Source organism: Oenanthe melanoleuca, chromosome 19 (assembly GCF_029582105.1).
Source record: "Oenanthe melanoleuca isolate GR-GAL-2019-014 chromosome 19, OMel1.0, whole genome shotgun sequence".
In the NCBI taxonomy this organism is placed as follows: Eukaryota; Metazoa; Chordata; class Aves; order Passeriformes; family Muscicapidae; genus Oenanthe; species Oenanthe melanoleuca.
This window is the reverse complement of record NC_079352.1, coordinates 5,162,227-5,185,179: the sequence shown is the minus strand read 5'-3', so window position 1 is coordinate 5,185,179 and position 22,953 is coordinate 5,162,227. Positions and strand designations below refer to the sequence as shown.

The following is a 22,953-nucleotide window of genomic DNA, read 5'->3' as shown; positions in this document are numbered from 1 at the left end:
ATCCCATTTTGCTGAGTGTTCTAGAGGTTCTGATTGCTGTGGTGATAAATACAAAACACTTTTCCTTTTGATTTTTCTCCACAAAATTATGCTTCATATTTCAGGTGTGGCTTCTGCTTTCATGAACTGCACTGCACTCGTGCCTCCCCTTGAATTTCCTCTTGAACAAAGTCAATATTTGATCTGATTCTTGTCTGGTTTTATATTGTCCTCCTGTTGTCAAGTGATGATGGGGTTTTACTGATCAAATTCTGTGCTGTATCAGCTTTAAATGGCTCAGTGGGCCAAGGAAATCATTTGAGCTGATCCTCCTTGTAAATCAGCCCTGATCAGTGACACCACCTCGGGCTGCCAGACTTTCCAGACTTTTGGGGCTGCTCTTCAGCTGCAGAAGGAAAAAAGGGGATGCCAGAATCCCCTTCCAGTCCTTTTTATCTCTCCCAGCATCCTCCCAGATTTCTTTTCCCTGGAGAATTGTCCTTGTAACTCTTACCCAGCAATCTCAGCAAAAACCATTTTTGGACCTACAGGATTTTTTGTGTTCTGATCTGTCCTTATAGATATCAATGTGATCTCCAATGTAGATGGGTAATGCCAATCTTTCCTGGCTTCCCTTTCCCTGAGCTTGTTTTTCTCTGGGATTTTCCCTCTTAATTCCATGGCTGAGCTCAAGTTTTCCTTAAAGGAGCAATTCCTCAGCATTTCTAACAGCAGAACTGCTGGAGCTCAGAACTGAAGTCACTTCCCAAAGGTTGAAAAGTGAGGGGCAGTGCCTGGAAGGGACTCTGGCAACTCTCAACTCTTGTTCCACTGCAATGACACAATTAAAACTCAGTTTTTGGAGAAGGCTGCAAACTGTCCCTCATGCAAATACATAGTTTAAAGTGAATAATCACATTAAAAGGCTTTTTATGAAGGCTGGTGGTCAAAAGAGCCACCTGGAGCCCAGGTGCTCCCTGAGTGACCTGTGCTGCTCCCCAGACTTTGCCCCTCTGTGTCCAGCCAAAGCTGTGACACTGAAACTTTCCTCACCCTGCCCTATTCCCTGCTGGGAATTTTCCACTATCCCACAGACAAAACAGCTGAGCCTCTCCCTGAGCTCAGCAATGCTCCTGCTGCCTCCTGGGCTAGAGGTCAGCCTCGATATTTGCCCAGTGGAAGGGGAGGAGAGCAATTTTTTTTTTTTTTTTTTTTTATTTCCAAGCCAGTCTGACCTAAAGAGCTGTTGTGAAATCCCTGGCACGGCCCCGCAGTTTCCATAGAGCCCCGACTGGCAGAAGCTCCTGCTGTGAATGTTAACATCCCTTCCAGCACTGGGGCACTGGGGAACTGCAGAGCCCTGAGCCCTGTCCCAGTGCCTGGAGCTGCAGCTGATCAGATTTATTTCCTTTTTTAATTCCATAAAAAACAGCAAACAAACTCTCAAGCTTCCTAACTGTGGCACTGCACAGGGAACCGGTGGGAGCAGAAACATTTCTGCCTTGCCTGAACAAAAGCAGGATTGTCCAGGAGCTGCCCTGGGGGCTGCCTGGGACTCCCCTCGGGAGGAATTTCACAGAGCCCATCTTTAAAACACTCCCAGAATTGGTGGGGAGAGCTGCCAGCCATTGTCTGCCTGGTTTTTGTGGGGTTTGCTGAAATCTCTGCAGATCCTCTGGGGCTCTTAGTGTGTCTGCCTTGCTCCAAAAGGCGCCACAAGTTTGATTCTGGGTTTGTTTTCTTTTAACCCTTCTCTACTATTTAAATGCTGTTGTATTTTAAAGCCAAAAACATTTCACAGCATCACTGAGAGCTGCACCCCTCACTCTGGGCTGTGTTAACTCCTCCTCAGTGATGAAGAATGAACAGAACCAGTGTTTGCTTTAATTGCTGGTGATGCTTCAATTGGACAGCAGCTGTCTCCTGGCACCTTGGTTTAATACCATAAATTAAGGAAATCCAGTGCTAATTGTGAAAAGCAGTGATTATTATGAAACAATGTGGAATTTTGGAGGGTAGGGACATCACTTGTTTCTGTCCCAGCCAGGAATACCTGGTGAAGTGAAAGAGAATTGCCACACTTGAGTTTCTGGAAAAATACTGGGGCTCTTTGTAAGCACTTAGAAGATAAAAACCTCTGCAGATATTAAATGTTTTTCATACTAAATCACATCATATTTACCCATCTGTCTCCTGTGTATTGTGGGGGTTGAAGGGAGGGGCAGGTGTGATGTATTTTAACACTGGTAAAGCTTTTCACATTCTCACAGGTGAGATTCTTACAAGTCAGAGAAATTAACTCCCACAATGTGAAAAACACACTCAGGAGAGTTGTCAGCATTTACCAGGTGTGTTCTCTTGGATTCAGACACCAAAAAAACTCCTTAAGACACCAGGATCCATCAGCTGGAGCTCAGAGTCCTTAGAACAGGTCAGGCTTAACTCTGGCAGAGTTCAGGGCTGGTTAATCCACCTTGGAGGCAGAGGAAAACACTGAAGGGTCCCAGAATTCCCTTTAAATATTGATGAATTCACTCCCATCCCTTTCTGACTGATGAGGGTGGGTTGGTAAATGAATAAAAGAGTTCCACAAACACTGGGACCAGTTTCCAAAATCAGCATTTTGGAGTTTGATTGGAGCATTTTGATGAAGGATGGGAACCCCTCTATCTATCCCTCACCTGAAAATGTTTCTTGGCAGGGATGAACACTGGATCAGTCTCAGATTTCCATGCAGCTCCTGCCCCAGACAGGTTAAGTTAATGATGTTGAACAACAGATGACACCTCAGGTTATCTGAGCCATAATTTTAATGAAATCAGAGATATTTAGTGATGTTTTCTACCTGTTCACTGATTCCCTGCTGCTGAGACTTCTGTGCAGTGAAAGGTACTTGCCAAACTGTAGCCTGAATTACATTATTATTATTGTTATTATGCAAAGTTCTTGTTTGTTGCCTTGTTCTTTTTTTGTCACCCAAAATAAGCAGAGGCATAACTGATGAAACAACAGATGTGCAATATTGACCAGGAGATAATCCCTTAAGGTATTTTTAACTTATTATTTTCTATGTTTGGTCTTCACTTGGAAGTAAATAATCAATTTATTTCTTCCACCATAGGAAAGCTTTATAAAAATCTGACCCATTTTCATCATAACCTGAGTAGAATGGTGCCATTTGTCACAAGAACCAGAGTGGAAGGTCCCCAACTGCCAGAATCATTAAAAACTCCAGACCACGAGTTTGCAAACAAATAAATGTTTAATGGCATTGTATAATGGATTTACAGGTGTTAAATAGATTATTTTACAGGAGGGTTTATCGCTCTTCCAGCTCCTTTAGCAACTCATCAAAGTGGGTGATGTACCATTTTGCTTTCTCCTTTACTTGCTTTCTGACTACATTGCCTCCAAATCCAATGAAGCAATCCTGGAAAAACACAAGGAATGGGCACATGGATTATTGCATGGAAAGAATGGAGCTCTCAGTAATTAAGTTTGCTTTTAAGACTGGATTTTAAAATCACAGCATTCCTCCCTGCCCTCTTTTCCTTTGCATGGTCATTTTTCAGATTTTGGTTATTTGGTTTTTCTCAGTGCCTTGTAGCTTCCAGATGGTTCAGATGTGAGATTTTACTGAGAATCTGATGTAAATGTGATGCAATTCCATTCAAGTAAACATTGGCTCATGCATGAGCATCCCACAATTACCCCTCTCCTGTTTATCTTACCTCTGTTTACCTCATCTGAGAGATACCAAAAGCAAACATTAACCCTGTCCTCAATCATTAACCAGAGCAATCATCATTTCTACATCTCACAAAACCCCCTGCAGTGAAAGTGCAGGGTTTAAAATTTCCACTGCAGCTTTGTTTCTTTTTTCTTTTTTTTCCTTGAGGTGGGAAGCATTAAACTCCTAAACCCTGACCTGCTTTGGGGAATTGGGGAACTTTCGTGTGGGGAAAAAAGCTGAAGGGGAGATACAATTAAAATCTCTCCCTGGGACATGACCATTTATAAAAGTTGTCTTTCTGGTAATTTTTAAATTAAATAATCCAAACCTCACTCTTCTTTTTCCCCCAAGGATTTGCTCAGAAGGAATTCAGGATTTCTGTAATACTCACTCCAGGGGGGCAGGCTTCCATGTCTGTAGCTCCATCTCCAATCATAACCACTTTTTTGAAATGGAACTGTTCTTTCAGATGAGTGATAACTTTTCCTTTCCCCCCTGATTCAGCTGTTGGTTGTGTTTCATCAAATCCTGCATATTCTCCTGGAAAACAATGGAAGGACAAGTTGGAAATACAGATATTTTCTGCTAAATGAAGGAAGATCTCTGCCTGTGTCTTGACTTCATTGCATGCAGTCCTGTAAAACTCTCAGCATCCCAAATAAATCATACCAAGGTGAGTTTAGGGCTGGGATTGCACCCAAGTGTAGAGTGGGGAGATTTTCAAAGAAAAATAGAGATATTTCCAGAGAAAAACAGAAACCTGTGCGGGCAGAGCTACCAGCCCATTCCCAGCCACTCTGGTGTGAAGATCCCAAAAGCAGCACCCAGGAAACCCTGAGAAAGGAGCAACCTCAGCACCTGCAGCTCTGCTGGGGCACTCCAGCTGAAAATGAAAACCCAGAGCAGCTCTGCTGCAGGGCAGCCCCTGCAAGGGAGGCTTGGGAGAGCAGCTCAGGTCATGAAGGAGCAGGAGGAAATGAAACTCTGCTCTCAGCAGCTGTAACCAGTTTTACCTTTGCAATTAAAGAGTAACCACAGCTCCATTTCTTACACTGAGCATGCCCTGAGCTGGTTTTTGGTAAGGTTTTGTGATTTTCCTCCATGGAGGTAGCTGGATTGGCAGCAGGACAGTGCCTGCAGCCCCAGCTGGAACCAGAAAAGTGCCATTAATGAGCAGAGACAGGAGATGGGAGGGGCTCTCACCGTTGAAGTAAAACTTGAGCCTGTTGGCGAAGACGTTTGCTGTGGGAATGTTCAGCTGCAAAGCCACGTGTTCCACAATGCTCTGGAACCCCCCAGACACCAGGAACACCTGCACCCCTCGTTGGTGGAGTCTGCTCACCAGCTCCCTGGGAAGAGACAGCACAAAGCTGAGAGAAATCCTCCCTGAGCCAGCTCTGTGCAATTCCAGCTTAGTTTGGGTGTGTGCTGCTCTCCAGCTCCATCCATCCCTGCTGCCCAAAGCTTTTCCTTCTTTCCCTTTGTTTGGGCACACACCTGGCTGGAAAGAGCTGGACAAAACCATCATTCCACTCCTCAAGAACAAGCACTCCCCAAAACTGTTTTCTTTTCCCACTTTCACATTAGCTCCCTTGAACAAGTGAGAACAGACCCAGTTCAGATTTTTTTCTGAAGTGAAACAATGGACAGAAAATGAATCTGGAATGCAGCAAAAGCAGGGAATGAGATGAAACCACTGCTCCACTGGGCTGAAAAGTGCAAAGTGCAAATGTTTTCTAGCTCAGAGTTGGTTCACCAGATGCTGGACATCAATGCCATCTTTAGAAGAGGGCACCAGCTACAGAAAAGGAATCAAAAAAGAAGTTTGGGAGCCCAGTTCGTGTCAGCAGGACTTGAAGGCAGTGAAAAGTTTCAGGGATTTGGCTCTGGAGGCATCTGCAGCAAGGGGAGTAGGGGAAGGGGTAGCAGGAAAAGCAGAAACTCTAAAAACTGAGAAGGAAAGCAGAGGCTTAAAGCAGGACCCAGAAAAGGAGGAAGAAAAAGAAGGAATGAAAGGGAGTTAAAAAATAAAGGACTGAAAAGGAGGAAGAAAGGGAAGGAATGAAAAGGAGGAAGAAAATAAAGGAATGAAAAGGAGGAAGAAAAGGAAGGAATGAAAAGAAAAATCATGTGATCCTGAACAAGAAAACAATGTTCTCTTTGTAGTTACTTTTAGCTCTCTTCTATAGAAAAAAAAAAAAAGGGATAAAATAGAAGCACAGGATCATCTAAAACTCCTTTTATATGCTAAAAATATTTTAGACTTGAAGCTACGGTCAGATTTTGTAGTAAAGAAATTCTTTTCAATTGTTAGAAACAATTTGAATGGGGGGGGAAAATCCCCAGAGCTTTTCAGTTTAAATAGCTAATGTTCATTCCAAACCTCAGGATGAATGAATGAATACACATATTTGTGTTTGCTTAATGAGTATTTTAATGTTTTTAGGGACTTCAGAATGGGTAGCTGTGAGCAATGCATCCCCTAAACTGAGCCAGGGTTCTGACTGCACTGAGCAGAGTCACAGAGAGGTACCAGAGTTGCAGGATAGACCAAATTTAAGGAGGTATTAAATCTCCTCCCAGTCCCATCACCCCTGAAAAATCAGATTCTTTTTCATGCCCATTGAATCCTCAAGCCAGGATTTGAGCTTGGCAGCCAAGGTGCCAGTTAATATCTAAGAATCTTTTCTTTTTGCATGGATTAACCATTTGCCATGGAGTCAGGCTCCTGAGCCAAGCTTTGCACACACCCATGGAGATGGAGCAAACACAAACATCAGCATCACTGATGCCACAGAATCTGGTTTATTTATCCCATCTGCTCCCTGAACACTTAAATAAAAACCAATTTTTCTTACCTTATTCCTGGAGTTAGCTGGGGTGGGTTGTCAGATATCAATTTCTGCACTTGTTCATAGGAGGGCCGGATGAGGCCCAGCCGTGCTGTGAGAGCTGCCTTGAATGTCACCGTGCCACCCATCGCCCTGCGGGTCCTGGGGACAGCCAACAGCTCATCAGGGACACTGCAGCCCTCAGCCTGTCCCAGCAGCACAGCACACCAGGGGATGGCAGCCAGCAACAGGGGCTGTACTGCACCCAGAGCACTGCTAGGACATCTCCATGGATGGCAGCAAAGGGAATTCCCTCTGTGCTGCCATACTGCACCATGAATCCACAGAGCTTCTGCTAAAAGCTTCAGCTTGTGCTCTTCCCCTGCCTCAGCAAGGGGTTGGGAGTGCTGTCCCCTCCCCTCCAGCTCAAGTTTCCTCGTTCAGAACAGGGTTTGGTAGTTCTTAGCCAAGTTTAATGATGAGGGCTGCTCTTAGTGTATCAGAATTTTCCTCATTCAGAACAGGGTTTGGTAGTTCTTAGCCAAGTTTAATGATGAGGGCTGCTCTTAGTCTATCAGAATTTTCCTCGTTCAGAACAGGGTTTGGTAGTTCTTAGCCAAGTTTAATGATGAGGGCTGCTCTTAGTCTATCCAAATTACCATTAGGGAATTTATGCCAGGATAGTTTAAGTTACTTCATCCTGCATTAATCCCACTTATTACCCCAACCCCTTTACAAACTGTAATAAACAACCTCCAGCAGAATCAACAGGCTGTAAAGGACAAATTGACAGTGCCAGACTCCTCCCTGCTGATGTCCCTGGCCCTGGGAGCCCCCAGCCATACGTACATCTCTGCCACGGCGTCCCCCACGCCGCAGAACTTGGCCAGCTCGTCGATGCCCTCCTCCCTGATGACCGTGCTGTCCACGTCGAAGCAGACGGCGTCGGCGCTGCGGAAGATCTCCTTCAGCTCCATCAGGGATGCCATCCTCTTGGGAGCCTTCTTACTGAGAGGGGACAAGATGAAGTCTTTCTCAGAGTGGGAGTAGTGCAGTGTTTCCTGAGCCATGGGTGCTGCTGCTCTGGCGCGTGCGAGAAGGGCCGAGCAGAGGCTGCTGGCAGCTTTTATCCCGGCCAGCCTGGTGGTGGGGGTCAGCCTCAGCTGCTGATTTGCTCCTGCCTGTTGCTGCCTACTGATGGTCACCTCGTGCTCCAGGTGGGCTGTGGAGCCCTGGGCTGCTGCTGATTTGCTCCCTGCTGCCTCAGCCCATGGTGTTGGCGGGTTCAAGGTTGTAATCCTTGGCATTGGCTGAGGCACCAGGCTGCCAAGGGCTGTGTGGGATTGCAGGGCTCTGTTTCATCTCTGGGGGGTCTGGATTGCTCATCTCTGCCAGGATGGGGTGTCACAGTTGTCACAGGACTGATTGCAAACTATCCTAAACCTATCAATGAGTGGTGGTCCCTAATCAGGATGGTTTAGATCCTTTTCTACATCCTCACTAATAAAAGATCGGGCCGCTAACATTGGGGATTAGCTTTTTATAAATCCATCAAATCCTTGGCCTTTGAGAACACTCAACTCATCAAGACATCAAATTTTCCATAACAGTCCCTGACAAAACTTTATTTTCTACTCTTTTAGATCTGCCCACTTCAATATGTTGAGCACTTCTGCAGATCAGAAGCTTAAGGAGTTAAATCTCTTCTTACTCATCCCTATTCCCCTTGTGCTTCATCCTTTAATGGGGGGATTAGTTCAGTGAGGATTTTGCTATTTAGTAATCTATAATTTATACCTAAACACCTTCCTATTTATCTTACTTCTCAGATTTTTGTAGAAGTTTTTGTTTCTTCTAATCTCTCAGACATCTCTCAGGACATGTCTTGTATGATTGATCTGGGTTACAGGTTCTTTTCCTGGGATAAGGGAAAAACACCATCAAACAGCACATTCTGAAGAATTATGGATGTCTTTATAACCTTTCATCTTTTGCTTTCCTCTCACTAATGGTCAAAGCAGGAACAAGGTTTATTCCCAGGACATGGTGAATTTTGGGATACAAAAGGCTTTATGAAAAACTCCCATCATCACTACAAATTAGAACACACACCTCTCTTATCTGGAATAAAAGAGAATGCTCCAATCTATTACTGAAAGGTGGAAATCTGAAGGAAAGCAGCCAGCCTGAGTGGTGAATCCTGGTGTGAACAGCCAGGAGCTGTGTCTGCAGAGAGATCCTGACAAACAGGGAGCGTCACTGAGCAAGGGACACACAAGAAGTGACATGAGAGGCACAGGCAGCCCTCAGACAGGACTTTTTGTGGGGTTTATTCTGCTGCCTTTGAGGGGAGTGGGTGGCACTAGAGGAGAAGTCCCAGAAAGGGGCTTTTACAGAGCCCCTCTGAACTGCAGCTTGGCAGAACTCTGCCTTGGTGCATGGGCACACCATAAACCTCCAGCCTCAGGATCATGACTGAAGGATTATGTGCTGCAGGCCATTTTATCTTTCTCTACAAAGACTGCACTGGACATGTAAGCAAAATAGTTCCAAGCCATCAGCACAGCATATCAAAGAAAAGTGACCATGGACATCAAAACTTCCTCCTGCCAGAGCCCAGCTCTGAGGTAAGGCTGGGTGGACAGGGGCCAGTTCTGAGCTCAGCCTTGGCACTGGCTGGGCAGGTGACACGTGAACTCCACGTTTACTTTGCCTCAGCCTTGACTTGCCCTGGAGTGCAGGGCTGAGCTGTGTTTGCAGTGACACATCCCAGCTCTCCAGCAGCAGGGCCCTGCTGTGTTTGCAGTGACACATCCCAGCTCTCCAGCAGCAGGGCTGAGCTGGTTTTGCAGTGACACATCCCAGCAGGGCCCTGCTGTGTCTGCAGTGACACATCCCAGCTCTCCAGCAGCAGGGCTGAGCTGGTTTTGCAGTGACACATCCCAGCAGGGCCCTGCTGTGTCTGCAGTGACACATCCCAGCAGGGCTGAGCTGTGCTTGCAGTGACACATCCCAGCAGGGCTGAGCTGTGTTTGCAGTGACACATCCCAGCAGGGATGCTGGCAGGGCAGGTGTGACACTGGCGTCACCGTGTCCCAGCAGTTGTGCAAAGCCACCATTGCCTCACCTGGGGCTGCACTGCAGCTCTGGCCAGCGTGAGGCAATGGCAGTGTGGGGACACTGCTCTGTGACGTGACAAGCTGGGATCTCAGCTGGATCCAGCCTCTCATCTGTCCCACAGAAACCTTATCTCCGTGGTGACGAAATGTTCACGTTTGTTTCCATGCTCCCTTCCCTGCTGGTTCTTACTGTGAGGGCATGAAAGCTGGGCTGGAGTTTGATGGACAAATAAAGAATTATTGTGGAGTCATAGCTGGAATTAACCCTGTCCTCTCTTTATTCCAAACTTTTGCTTGGAACTATTCTTTGAAAATGGTTTCAAACTGTGGTTTATGTTGTTTAAAAGTGACAAATTGCAAGGAAAAAATTGCAAAAGTCATCAGTAGCACATCAGAGCAAAAAGAATTGAAGTTGTGTAAAACTCTTCTATGGATAAATCTCAGCTGCAGTCAGGGAAAAGCAATTTTGTATTCCAGAGTGGTCCAGGCCCGTATAAATGGCAGAGATTAATTATTCCAAAATACAGAGTATGATTGCTTAAAAGTGTAAATGTTTTAATGAGATGGGTAGAAAAATTAAATTCTCACAAATAATGGGTTCTGTTTCCAAGTGAAAAACACTGGAATGTGTTGGAATGGAGTCTCTGATCTTCCTACCACTGAATTTCAGGTAGGTAATCAATTCCTAGCCTGAAAATCCTCCAAGCAGCAAACATTTCAACAGGTCTGATATAAAATAGCTGGAAAGAAGAATATGGGGAAGAGAACAACCATGGGCAAAGAAGTGGATAAAGAAGACAAAAGAGTGACAGAGAGAAAGAGGTAGGGTGAGACTTGAGATAAAGATTGAGAAAAAAAGAAAATCACAAGGAAAAAGTGGAATTTCTGTGAGATCTCCTTGCCTCCAGACTATGAAGTGTTTCATTAGGCTGTTCCAAAAAAATAAATAAATAAAGGAGACATTTTCACAAGAAATAATTCTCTTTCATAACAGACAGGGTGGAGTCCCAAAAAGAGGAATTATGTAAGAGCACATGGGAAAGGAAAACAACTGAAATCCTCTGTTTGCTGTCCCTTCAGAGAAGGGCACTTGCCTCATGGGGAGAAGCTGCACCATCCCCTGTATCCACATGCAATGCAAGTGGAACAGCAAGTGGTGCTCAGAACTGCAGGTGTTCTGGGCCTGCAAGGTTTTGATGAGATCTCCAAGCCCTCATTGTGCCTAGACCTCCCTTGTTGTCATATTTCAGCTCTCAGAAGTGCTGCCACGCTGCTACTTTGCATGATGATCACATTTATTGCTGTTAAAAATGAAGATTAAGTGATTCTTAATGAAATAATACCCAGCACTCAGGAATATCCGTGTTTGCAAACAATTTCTGATTCACTTCCCCATTTAACATTGTGCTGAACATTAACAGAAGTTTAATCACATTAAACTGTTTCTTTTGCCTTGAAGGGAAACTGCTGCTCAGAGCAAAGGATTTGGAGAAAATAGTTCTTGAAACTTTTTTCAGGACCTTTTCCTCCTACAGCTTCTAAGAACATTCCCAGGAGTGTTTTCATGGTATGAGTTTAAACAAACCACTTAATCCTCATTGTTTCCAATCCTGTGTCTGTAAAATGGGAATAATACAGTGACACAGCTTTTCTGTACTGAGCTTTCATCCTCAGAATTAGCAACGTTTTGAAAGCTTTAGAGGAAAGCTGATACATTTAAGCAGATTAGTTATATTTAAGCAAATTGTGTTTGTGTTCTATGTAAGTTTTAGAAGTTCAGCCCTTCCACCCATAACTTTCTGTGGTTTGCAGGGTGAGAATAGGAAGATTCAATCCTTAATCTCCAGGGTTTTCTTCTCTTTTTTTCAGGTTTTTTCTTAAACCTCCTGGATTTTCTAGTTCATTTTAGGTTTTTCTTTAGCCTCCTGCTCAGTTTGTAAAGGCAGTGGCACAGATCTGTCTGCAAGTCGAGAGATGAAGTGCCTGGAGCTCCACACCATTATCTGCACAGCAGTGCCTCACAGCGAACTCGTGAAAAGCAGGTGAAAAAGGGCAGAAGGAACCTGTTGGATGTTGACATCCACCTCCCAACTCTCCAATCCCCTCTCGCCTGTCCTGCCAAAATGCCGCTGCTCCCCCCGTGCCCGATTGCATCATTCATTCACGCTGCTGTTATAAAACAGCGCCGGGCAGCACAGGCACAAGATCCTCCTTATTTTCCCTGCTGGAAAAAAAAAAAAAAAAACAACCCCGCGATGTTATGGATCTGCGAGCCAAACTCCAAGCCCTTCCGAGCCGCGAGAAAAGCACGATGCGGTGACTTACAGCAGTGAGTGGCCGTGCTGCCGCTGGGAGCTGCGCTCTGCCGGGCAGGGAGGGATCAGCGAGCAGCCGAGCCCTTCAGGGACACCAACCCCGCGCACGGGCTGCGCTGGACCGGAGCCGCATTTTGCCGCTCAGCCCCTGATAAAGCGCTGAGTCAGGCAGCCCGGGGGGTTTGTTTGAGGTGCTCGCACACATGGGAGCAGAGCAGGGCAGTGCTCGCTGCCAGCGCAGGCAGCGGGGCTGCGACCGCCCCGCCGCAGGGGAGGAGCCCTGGGACCGGCAGGGAGCGGCGGCTCGGGGAGACGGGGACAGCTCGGGATACAGGGCTCGGGGAGATGGGGACAGCTCGGGATACAGGGCACGGGGATGGGGACAGCTCGGGATACAGGGCACGGGGATGGGGACAGCTCGGGATACAGGGCATGAGGAGATGGGGACAGCTCGGGATACAGGGCTCGGGGAGATGGGGACAGCTCGGGATACAGGGCTCGGGGAGATGGGGACAGCTCGGGAATCCTTGGGCATGGGGAGATGGGGACAGCTCGGGAATCCTTGGGCATGGGGAGACGGGGACAGCTCGGGATACAGGGCACGGGGAGATAGATCGGGGACAGCTCGGGATACAGGGCACGGGAAGATGGGGACAGCTTGGGATACAGAGCATGGGGAGATGGGGACAGCTCGGATTACAGGGCTCGGGGAGATGGGGACAGCTCGGGATACAGGGCACGGGGAGTTGGGGACAGCTCGGGATACAGGGCACGGGGAGATAGATCGGGGACAGCTCGGGATAGAGGGCACGGGGATGGGGACAGCTCGGGATACAGGGCATGGGGAGATGGGGACAGCTTGGGATACAGGGCTCGGGGAGATGGGGACAGCTCGGGATAGAGGGCACGGGGATGGGGACAGCTCGGGATACAGGGCATGGGGAGATGGGGACAGCTTGGGATACAGGGCTCGGGGAGATGGGGACAGCTCGGGATACAGGGCTCGGGGAGATCGGGGATGACCACGGGGAAGGCTCCCATGAGCAGAAATCGGGATTTGTCCTGGCAGAAATCAGAGGAGAGGCAGGGACGCTGTTTTCGGCAGAGATGAGAGGATTTGTGAGCTGAGGTCACTGTACCACAGAATCACACAATCATACAATCACAGAATGACATAATCATAAAATCACAGAATCGCAGAGCCTCAGAATCACAGAATTGCAGAATCACACAATAATAAAATCACACAATCACAGAATGACACAAGCATTCAATCACACAATCACAAAAACCAGAATGACACAATCACACAATCACACAATTCCACAATCACACACAGAACCACAGAGTCACACAAAATCACCATCACAGAATCACAATCCCACCATCCCAGTATGACACAATCACACAATGACAGTATGACACAATCACACAATGACAGAATGACAGAATCACACAATGACACAATCACACAATCTCCAGGTTGGAAGACACCTTCAAGATCGAGTCCAACCAGCCTTAACACCTCAGCTAACCCCTGGCACTGAGTGCCACATGCAATCTCTTTTTTTAAGCACACCCAGGGATGGTGACCCCACCACCTCTCCAGCCAGACCATTCCAGCACTTGATCACTCTTTCACTAAAAAACTTTTTCCTAATATCCAGCCTAGATTTTGCAGCTTAAGGCTCTGTCAGTGCTGCCTGGAGAAGGGTCCCGACCCCACCTGACCACAAGCACTTTCAGGTATTTAAGGTTGCAATATCTCCTCTTGGCACTATTAGTGCATCCCACACAAATCACATCCCAGGCCAGCAAAAGCTGAGCAAAGGGAGAAGGCTCTGTGTTGTCAAAAGCAGTGGAAAAATCTCCAGAGCTGCCGGTGCTTGTGTCCCAGGGAGGAGCTTCCCTCGCTCATTGCTGTGGGCTGGAAAACGGGAGAGTGCCAGCCCAGGAGTTGTGTGGTTCAAGGTCAAGAAAAGCTGATTTAGCTGATTTAGCTGCTTTTGTTCACTTGTGCCAGGAGTCCTGTGACTGCTGCCCGTCTGTTCTGCACTGCTGGCTGCTCCAGACACACTGTGCATGACCTCTTCTGCCACTGCCACCCCTCAAAATTCCATTTATTCATTAAAACCAAGCACCTTTTGTGCCTCTCCTCCCGTCATGTTTTTTCACAATTTCTCAGCACACCACCAAGTGTTGACAGGACCATTTCTCAGTAAGTTCTTGAGTCAGGAAAAGATGGGACCAAGCCCCTGTGCTGCCAAACCTGTGCCAGGGATCAGCAGCCTGGTGCTGTTTGTCAGCTTTATCATGGCAGGACAGGATGTTGTTCAAAGCAGATTTAGAAATCATTTCTGTGAATAAGGTTAAAGGAAAACCCATCTTGATAAAGATGAAAGAAAATGGCTTTTACTGAGAATCTCAGAGGGGTTTTTGCCAAGATAAGCAGTGCCTGGCTTGACTAAGAGAATTGCTGCTGAATATTTCATGAAGGATATTGCCTTTATTTGGCTTAGTTTAATGGACAAGTTGGCTTTAATTTAGTTAAATATTTTGATTCTAACCTGGTGCAATCCATTGAATTCACAGGGCAATTTAAGTGTGGGGGGCATTTGCCTTTTATTTTTATTACATATAAAAAACAAATACACAGAACAATTCTACAGCTAAAACTGAAAAAAAAAGGAAGAAAAGCTTGTCTTGATGGCTGAAAAATGCTGCAAAATGGGATTTTAATGTGAAGATGCTTGTGAGAAATGTTACTATAACCCAAAATAACTATCCTGGGGAATGTGAGCCAGCAAAGAAACACAGAGAACTTTGCCTGGGAACTGTGGGAGGATGCTCAGGAGTGAAAATACAAACTTGACACAAACACAGCACCCAGCTCTTGTACATCAGTACAGAACCTCTCCATTTGTACAAAAAAACAGCAGAAATCACCTGCATGGAGGATTAGGATGTCTTTGAAAACAGCTTTTCCTTTTTTTGCTCTCTTCTCCTAAAAAACCATCTCAAAGCTACATTTTTCCCTTTATTTTCCTGCAGAAATAATTCCTCTCACAAACCTGAAGCTGACCCACATCACTGCCAGCCCCACACAACACAGGTGTTTCAGGATGGGCAATTCCTGCCTTTCCATAGGCATCAGCAAGGAAAACATAAAATATAAACAAGCCTGCAGGGATAGGTTTGACAAGGCTGCCCTCTGCTGAGAACAGCCCTGAGAGTAACAAATTAAAAAAAAATTAAAAAAAAAAAAAACAGAGAAGCAAGAGCAACAAAATATTTGACCTGAGAGTTCCAACTCCAGGCCAGAACTGGGGATCCAGGTTTTAACTGGACATTGCCTCTTGGGCTAGGCTTGGTGTTTTGTTTTGTTATGGTTTCAGCATCCCAACGAAGTGCAGACAACATTTTAACAGAGTTCCAGAGCCAATATTGAAATGGCAGGTGTGCTTCCCTGCATTTTGCAATGTTTAATGTTTATTCCTAAGGATTGCAATCATAGAGGAGAAAGCCCAGCATCAAAATATTTCACAAGACACTGCTCAGCTAAACAAAAGGGCTCCAAACTTGTGGAATGTCCAGACACCACCTAAAACATTAAACAACCAGAATCCCAAGGATATCAGCAGCTGTCCCTTCCAGGAGACAGACAGGCCACATGTGGGAGTTCTCACAGTGTGGCATTTTGCCCAGAAACCTGAGATCCTCACCCAAAGCAGGTGTCACAGCCTGCAGCCAAACCCTGCCAGGCTGCCCTGACACTTGACACTGACTTGTCCCAACAAGCTCTCCCAAAACTCCTCTGCAGAAAACTGGACCCAAGAGCAGGCTCAGACTTTACTCCTGGAGGAGGAGTGGAAATATCTCCAGGGCTGCATCCAGAGCTCCCTGTGCAAAAAGTGGGATGGAGAGGGAGAGATTTCATAGAATTCACAGGTTTGGTTGGAATGGAACTCAAAAAGCATCTTGTTCCAGCTCCCTGCTGTGGGCAGGAACAATTGTCACCATCCCAGGTGGCCTCAAGCTCCATCCAGCTTGGACACTTCAGATTCTCTGGGAATCTTCATGGGTTTGTGCTGGGGAAGGGTCTCTGCCTTCCCTGGACGAAATACTGACAAAATCCAGTGTGCCTGTGGGCAGCACCCTCTGGGCTGCAGAACACTGGGGGTTATTCTGGGGGTTATTCATTCTGGGACCTGCCTCATGCAGCTCCTGAAGTAAGAAGAGGGCTGTGTCACACCTGGTGTTGCCATGAGCTCCAGTGGGTGTTTGGGGGCCTCATGGAGCAATCTGGGATTCCAGCCTGCTGCAATCAGTGCCCACAGGGATGTGAGGGACCACGGCAGCAGCTTCTTCTCAAGCTTCCCTTCAGGGAAAATCACTCGTCCCTTCCTTTCAGAGTCCAAAATTAAATATTTCTCCAGGAGTGAGGCCTGACAGGCCACGTAGGGCAAACGTTTCAGCACCCACCGAGGTTGTCTTGACAAGAATATTTCTGGTTTTATTTTACACAGAAACTCTGTCGCTTTGGGAGGGACCATCCCCATGCTTAGACCCTCTGGGAGGGATTTATTGCAGGAAAGCCCCGGGCAGAGGGTGCGCACTGGGGGCTATGGAGGCCCTGGTGCCTCACACAGCAGCTTGTGTGTTACAAGAAAACGAGTTTTGACTAAGAACCATTATTAATCCAGTCCACTTCACTATTAACTCTATCGATCTAATGCCAAATCACCGTGTTAAATTATTTATGGTCACGGTTCTGCGGAGGTGCTGGCAGTGGCTGTGACACGAGCGAGCGGATCAAACACCGACCATCCCCTCCCGTTCAGGGACCCTCCACACCCGCCCCGCGCTCCCCTCACAGCGCGCTGAGGGCGGGACCGGGCGGAGCGACAGGCGCCGCAGCCAATGGGAGCGCGGCTGGAGCGGCAATGAACCAATGAGAGGCCGGGATGCCTCAGCGGCGGGAGTTCTCCGGATGATTGACAGGAACAGTAACCAATAGAAACGCGGTATCGTGCAGGGGGCCAATGGGCGGGCCCGGAGTGTTCTAGAAGGGGCGGGCGGGAGGCGGGGCCGCGCTGCCCCGCCCGGCGCGCCGCAGAGCGGAGCGCAGTCATGGCGGTGAAGGCGCTCAACCCCAAGGCCGAGGTGGCCCGTGCCCAGGCCGCGCTGGCCGTCAACATCAGCGCGGCCCGCGGGCTGCAGGACGTGCTGAGGACCAACCTGGGCCCCAAGGGCACCATGAAGATGTGAGGGACCCCCCGCGCGTCTCGCCGCGGGTGGGGTTGGGGGGGAGCACGGCCTGAGGGGAGGCGGCGTGGGGCCGGGATGTGCGGAGGGGAGCAAAGGCGGGAGGGGTGAGTGCCTGAGGGATGGAGGGATGGGGAGGGAGCGGCGCGGCCCCGCACGTGTTTTGGGGCCGGGGATGGATGGATGGGTGGATGGATGAATGGATGGGAAGGAGCGCGGCGGCCCCGCGGCCTCACACGTGCGCTGGGCCCGGGGCGCTGCTCACCCGGCCCGTGCTTTCCCCAGGCTCGTGTCCGGCTCTGGAGACATCAAGCTGACCAAAGATGGCAACGTGCTGCTGCAGGAAATGGTGAGCTGGGGCTGCTCCGAGCGCGGGGGTTTAGGGAGGGATTTCCGAGCGCCTTTAGGTGAAGGGATTTCGCGTCCCCCGCTGCCCCACCCACCGTATCTATTGAAAGCAAAATGCACCTTGGGAGGAGGGTAAAGAAGTAAGTCCAGGTTAAGGCGGTACTGTAAGGAGAAATAATATTAAAAATATAAACATCACCATAAGAATGAGTAAAATAACCAGCCAAAGGATTAGCAAACCAATTAGGGTAAACCATTAGAACATCACCTTCAGTTCTTTCTTAGTTGATCTCAGATGTTTGTTTGCTGTGCCACTGCACTGAAACTTAACTGCTCAGCTTCTTATTTTTGTCTAGCAAATCCAACACCCCACGGCCTCCTTGATAGCAAAAGTAGCGACAGCACAAGATGACATCACTGGAGATGGCACCACCTCGAACGTCCTCATCATTGGAGAGCTCCTAAAGCAGGCAGATCTTTATATTTCTGAGGTGTGTAGGCAGTGTTTCATTTGTAGGTGAACCCCTCAGTGGGTTTTTTTTCTTAAATGTTTAATGGGAGTGGAACATAAATACATTGTTCTGCTTAAAATGAGAAGTTGTAAGAAGTGGGGAAAGCTAGAGGAGAGGACTTGTTTAAAATCAAACTCACTTATTGTGGATATTGTAGCTTTTAAGGTTTTGTGTGATACCTGCTGTTACTTTGTTTTGTGTGAGTCCAAACACTTCTTGAGTGTTAAAAAGGAGCTCCTCCCTGAGGGCAGGCAAACAGGGGTATTGCACAGCGAACACCCAAGTGTGCTTTGTAGTTCCCTTGGTTTCAGTTCTGTGCTAGATTAATCTGTACTTTTCCTCTGCATTGGAAGGATTTGCATTCCTTTTATATGTATTCAGAAGGACAGAACAGCTGGCCTGTGCAGGAAGTTCCCTGTGCTTTGCCATCCCATGGGATGTTGAAACCACAAGTTCTGTTTGTGGAAAAATTTTGTCTTCCATTATCCAATGATTCTTCCCTTTCCTTAGGGTTTGCACCCTAGGATAGTAGCAGAAGGATTTGAGATTGCCAAGGAGAAAGCACTTGAGGTTTTGGAGCAGGTCAAAGTGTCCAAGGAGATGGACAGGGAGACCCTCATTGATGTTGCCAGGACATCCCTCCGCACCAAAGTGCACGCAGAGCTTGCTGACATCCTGACAGAGGTGAGTGTCCCTGGCACCTCTGCCTCTTGGTGTGAACAGATCCAGCTGTGAAGGTGCTGGGATTATATTTGAAGTGTGAAAGATGTGCACTTTAGAGGACTGATGGTCATTTTGGGATGTTTCCCTCCCCTGTTGCAGGCTGTGGTAGATTCTGTCCTGACAGTCAGAAAACCAGGTGAGCCCATTGACCTGTACATGGTGGAAATCATGGAGATGAAGCACAAATCAGAAACAGACACAACGTAAGTCAGAGCGTCCTTGAGCCTCAGTTCTGTGGGGCCCTGAGCTTTGAGGAGCCTGGGGGGTTGAGTTTCTCTTTAGGGTGTCCTAAAGCTACCACTGGAAGAGCTGAAATACAGATTTCAGCCATAAATACCTTGGCAGGAGTTTCTCAGTCACTAAACTTGACTCCTTGATGAAATTATCAAATAGCAAAGAGCAACACTGGCTTAACAGTGTTGGATAAATACTTGTTTTTCTTAGTGTCTGTGGCTTGATGATGCTTTAGGTTAGCATCTGTTAAATGCAAAGCAGCCTTTGATACATAGAAACTGGGTTTCCATTTCCCTCAGTGCATGGATGAATTCTGCACCCGCTTTCCTCAGTAGCTGATGCAGTCAGACACCATGCCAGAGCAAATTCCTTTTTCTCCACTGTGCTTAGTGTGCTTTTTGATGGGAATGGGCATGCCCTTGGAAGGGGAATACATCATCCTTGTTCACTGCCAACACCAGGCAGTTTGGGTTGGACCAGCTCCATTCTCTGCACTCCATGAAATCCTGTTTTGTGTCCATTGACACCCAGAATGGTTTTTGATCTTGCAGGCTGATCAGGGGGCTGGTTCTGGATCATGGAGCTCGCCACCCTGACATGAAGAAAAGAGTGGAAGATGCTTTTGTTCTTACCTGCAATGTGTCTCTGGAGTATGAGAAAACGTGAGTGCACAGCAAATTCTCATGTCCTAAGGACTTTTATTTAAAGTGTGCTTAAATAGCAGCCAAGACTGTGAAGGTGAAAGGTGATGCCCCTTCTGCAGCCCTTTTGGGAAAGGTGGTGGGTGAAAAAATCTCTGAAAGGCAGAGCTTCACAGTGGTCTTTATTTTGTTGTGTGATCACAGAAAGGTTAAAAGTCCTTCCTTTCTTGGGTATAATTTGATATTCTAGAGCAAACACATTAATACACTTCACAGTTCTCTCAGCTTCAAGTGTTTGCCTTATTTTGTGAAGTGGAAAAGCTCTGAACTAAAGAACAGGAGCAGCAGTGTGGGTTGGGGGACTGGTTTGGTTTGGGTTGATTTCTTTGGAATGTTACTGAAAGGCTCATTCCTTATGCTCAAGTTTATTATTACAGCAGAGATGAAGTTTTCTCACTGCTTTTTTGTGGGTTTTTTTTGCCCTTCAGAGAGGTGAGCTCTGGATTCTTCTACAAAAGTGCTGAGGAGAGGGAGAAGTTGGTGAAAGCAGAAAGAAAGTTCATTGAAGACAGAGTCAACAAAATCATAGAGTTGAAAAGAAAAGTCTGTGGTGACTCAGACAAAGGATTTGTTGTGATCAACCAGAAGGTGAGATGAAGAGAATAACTAAAAATTATTTAAAATGCTGGCTTCCTTGTGTGACTCACCTGGTATAGTTATTGAGCCAGAATTAGCTAAATTTAGGCTGATACTTCTGAATATCATGTACAGTTCCTACCTGAGATCTTTGAGCCTTGATGAAGAATTTATTAGTGTCAGATGAGAGAAGGTGTTTTTAGCTTTGTCCTTATGCTGATGGTCACTTTCTCTTTCCAGGGAATTGACCCCTTTTCCTTGGATGCCCTTGCCAAAGAAGGAATAGTTGCTTTGAGGAGAGCTAAAAGGAGGAACATGGAAAGGTCAGTTTTGGGGAGAGGAGAGGATACATTAACCTGCTTTTCCAAACTGAGACAGTGAGTCAAGTGTGGCTTAAATCCATCTTTAAAGACTTGACTAAAAATTCCACTTTGGTCTGTGCAGCTCTTCTGCATTCTTTAAATGCAGATACTGACAGAGGAGCCTTAATTCTACAAGTTAATTTTTTAAAGAGCTCTTCTATGAATAAAACCAAACTGTTCCAAGATCTAGGATCTGCATGATGAAATATCAGTGAAATGTCACTTACTGTCAGTGGCTTTGGGTTTTATTGAAGATAAAGCTGAGCTGTGCCTGTTCTCTGTCAGACTGACCCTGGCCTGTGGTGGCACTGCCATGAACTCTGTGGAGGATCTCACTCCTGACTGCCTGGGACATGCAGGGCTTGTCTATGAGTACACCCTGGTGAGTGTTAGAAGAGAAAGGTGGAGTATTGAAATAAAATACTTCAAATCCACTTGGCTGTGAACATCCTGGATGTTTGCTGCTGTCATAGACTGAGAAAACTAAAATAAAGTTCTGCTGCTTCTCATCCAAGTGCTGTCAGTGCAGAACTGAGCCTGAAAACATCCAGTTTATTAATTTGTGAACACATTGCTGAGGCAAGTGGCTGAGAGGCAAACATGGCTCTGTTTCCCACAGGGAGAGGAGAAGTACACCTTCATTGAGAAGTGTGAGAACCCCCGCTCGGTGACCCTGCTCATCAGGGGCCCCAACAAGCACACGCTCACCCAGATCAAGGATGCAGTCAGGGATGGGCTGAGGGCTGTCAAAAATGCCATTGAGGATGGTGAGTCCCCTCCCTGTTCATCGTGGTAAGGACCTGGAGAAACTCATCCCAGAATTAGGGAATGGTGTGTCAGCTCCCTTGGTCCTGCTCCAGTCCAAGCCGGAGCTCAGTGTGAGTGATTTTATAGTTCTGTTGTGATACCTGTGTAAGTACTCACCTGTTCAGGTGCAGGATGTGGAGGGAAGAGATCAAACTGCACTGCTGAAACTGAAACAAGTGCTGTTCCCTTGCAGGATGTGTGGTGCCAGGAGCAGGGGCACTGGAGGTGGCAGTAGCCAATGCTCTTGTGAAACACAAACCCAGCGTGAAAGGAAGAGCCCAGCTCGGAGTTCAGGCTTTTGCTGATGCTCTGCTCATCATTCCTAAGGTAAAAGGAGTTCCTGATGATAAAGTGGCTTTGAAGCACACACAGACTCACTGCTTTTTCTGTAATCAGTAAAATGAAGCCAGTCCCTCTGTTCTGTGCCAGGTGCTTGCTCAGAACTCGGGCTATGATCCCCAGGAGACGCTGGTGAAGGTCCAGGCAGAGCACGTGGAGTCAGGGCAGCTCACTGGGGTGGATCTCAACACTGGTAAGGACTCCCTCAGCCACAGGGTCATGCTCCAGTAAGAGCCTGCCTCAGCTCTGAAGAACAGAGTGCTCTGAATGCAGAGTTTTACTTTTATTGATAAAAAGCTGCACAGAAGCCTTGCAGTCAGGCTGCTGTAGTTAGTTGAGTGTGTTCTGATTTTAGGTTTTTAGAGGATAAAGCACATGGTTACACTGTTGGGTACTGTGAGTGATACAGATGGCAGCCAGCAGAAAGGCTCTGTGTGAACTGGTTATTTAAAAGCTGCCTCACTTCTCTTGCAGGGGAGCCAATGGTGGCTGCAGCAGCTGGAATCTGGGATAATTACAATGTCAAAAAGCAGCTGCTTCATTCGTGGTAAGGCTGGCAGTACTTCTAACATTACTCTCTGTGTCTTTAAGTGGTGTAAAACTGGGGATCCCATGTACAGGAAGATGTCTTGGAACACAAAAGTGAAGCTGAATTTGGCAATTGTAACGAGATTTCTTTTGTGTTTCCCTGTTTCCAGCACGGTGATTGCCAGCAACATTCTCCTAGTGGATGAAATCATGAGAGCTGGGATGTCCTCTCTGAAGGGCTGAGCTGGAGCTGCTCCCTGTGGAATTTTCCAAGGAATCCACCCCAGGGCCCTGTCCTGGGCTGTGGTGAATGTCCCACTCTGCCATGAGGGGCAGCCCCTTTGGGAACATGGCCACTCAAAATCTCAGCAACTTAATCAAAGATTTGGCTCTAAAAAGGAGTTATTTATTTTTGATTTCACTGAACTGTGTGGCTGCAGTTGCTTTCCATTTTTACCCAATAAACTGTTCTGTTCTGTGCTTTGGGTGTCTGTTCTTTAACCTTCACTCCCTCTAGAACATTCTGCAGTGGGTGGTTGCATTCCTGAGTCCTGCTGTTGGGAATTTTGTGAAATTACTGC

General features: G+C 47.1%; 2 protein-coding genes and 2 non-coding genes across 4 annotated transcripts; 3 read left to right on the top strand and 1 right to left on the bottom strand.

Annotated features, from left to right (window-relative positions):
* Positions 1-3,222: 3,222 nt before the first annotated feature.
* On the bottom strand, positions 3,223-8,354 carry PSPH (phosphoserine phosphatase). Its single transcript, XM_056506717.1, has 5 exons — positions 7,393-8,354; positions 6,571-6,705; positions 4,916-5,061; positions 4,104-4,252; positions 3,223-3,409 (listed from the first exon to the last, which is right to left on the bottom strand). The coding sequence occupies exons 1-5, from the start codon at positions 7,848-7,850 to the stop codon at positions 3,299-3,301; spliced, it is 999 nt and encodes a 332-aa protein (XP_056362692.1). The 5' UTR covers positions 7,851-8,354; the 3' UTR covers positions 3,223-3,298.
* An 8,693-nt stretch (positions 8,355-17,047) lies between these two features.
* Positions 17,048-22,852, top strand: CCT6A (chaperonin containing TCP1 subunit 6A). The gene is made up of 14 exons (XM_056506715.1): positions 17,048-17,241; positions 17,528-17,591; positions 17,947-18,081; positions 18,613-18,786; positions 18,925-19,028; positions 19,611-19,721; positions 20,189-20,348; positions 20,577-20,659; positions 20,984-21,080; positions 21,318-21,465; positions 21,699-21,832; positions 21,935-22,037; positions 22,319-22,391; positions 22,543-22,852. The coding sequence occupies exons 1-14, from the start codon at positions 17,108-17,110 to the stop codon at positions 22,613-22,615; spliced, it is 1,593 nt and encodes a 530-aa protein (XP_056362690.1). The 5' UTR covers positions 17,048-17,107; the 3' UTR covers positions 22,616-22,852.
* LOC130261124 (small nucleolar RNA SNORA22) lies at positions 18,367-18,498 on the top strand. The gene has a single exon (XR_008841914.1). It is a non-coding gene; the product is annotated as a small nucleolar RNA SNORA22 (small nucleolar RNA).
* Positions 19,360-19,497, top strand: LOC130261123 (small nucleolar RNA SNORA15). The gene has a single exon (XR_008841913.1). It is a non-coding gene; the product is annotated as a small nucleolar RNA SNORA15 (small nucleolar RNA).
* Positions 22,853-22,953: the final 101 nt, after the last annotated feature.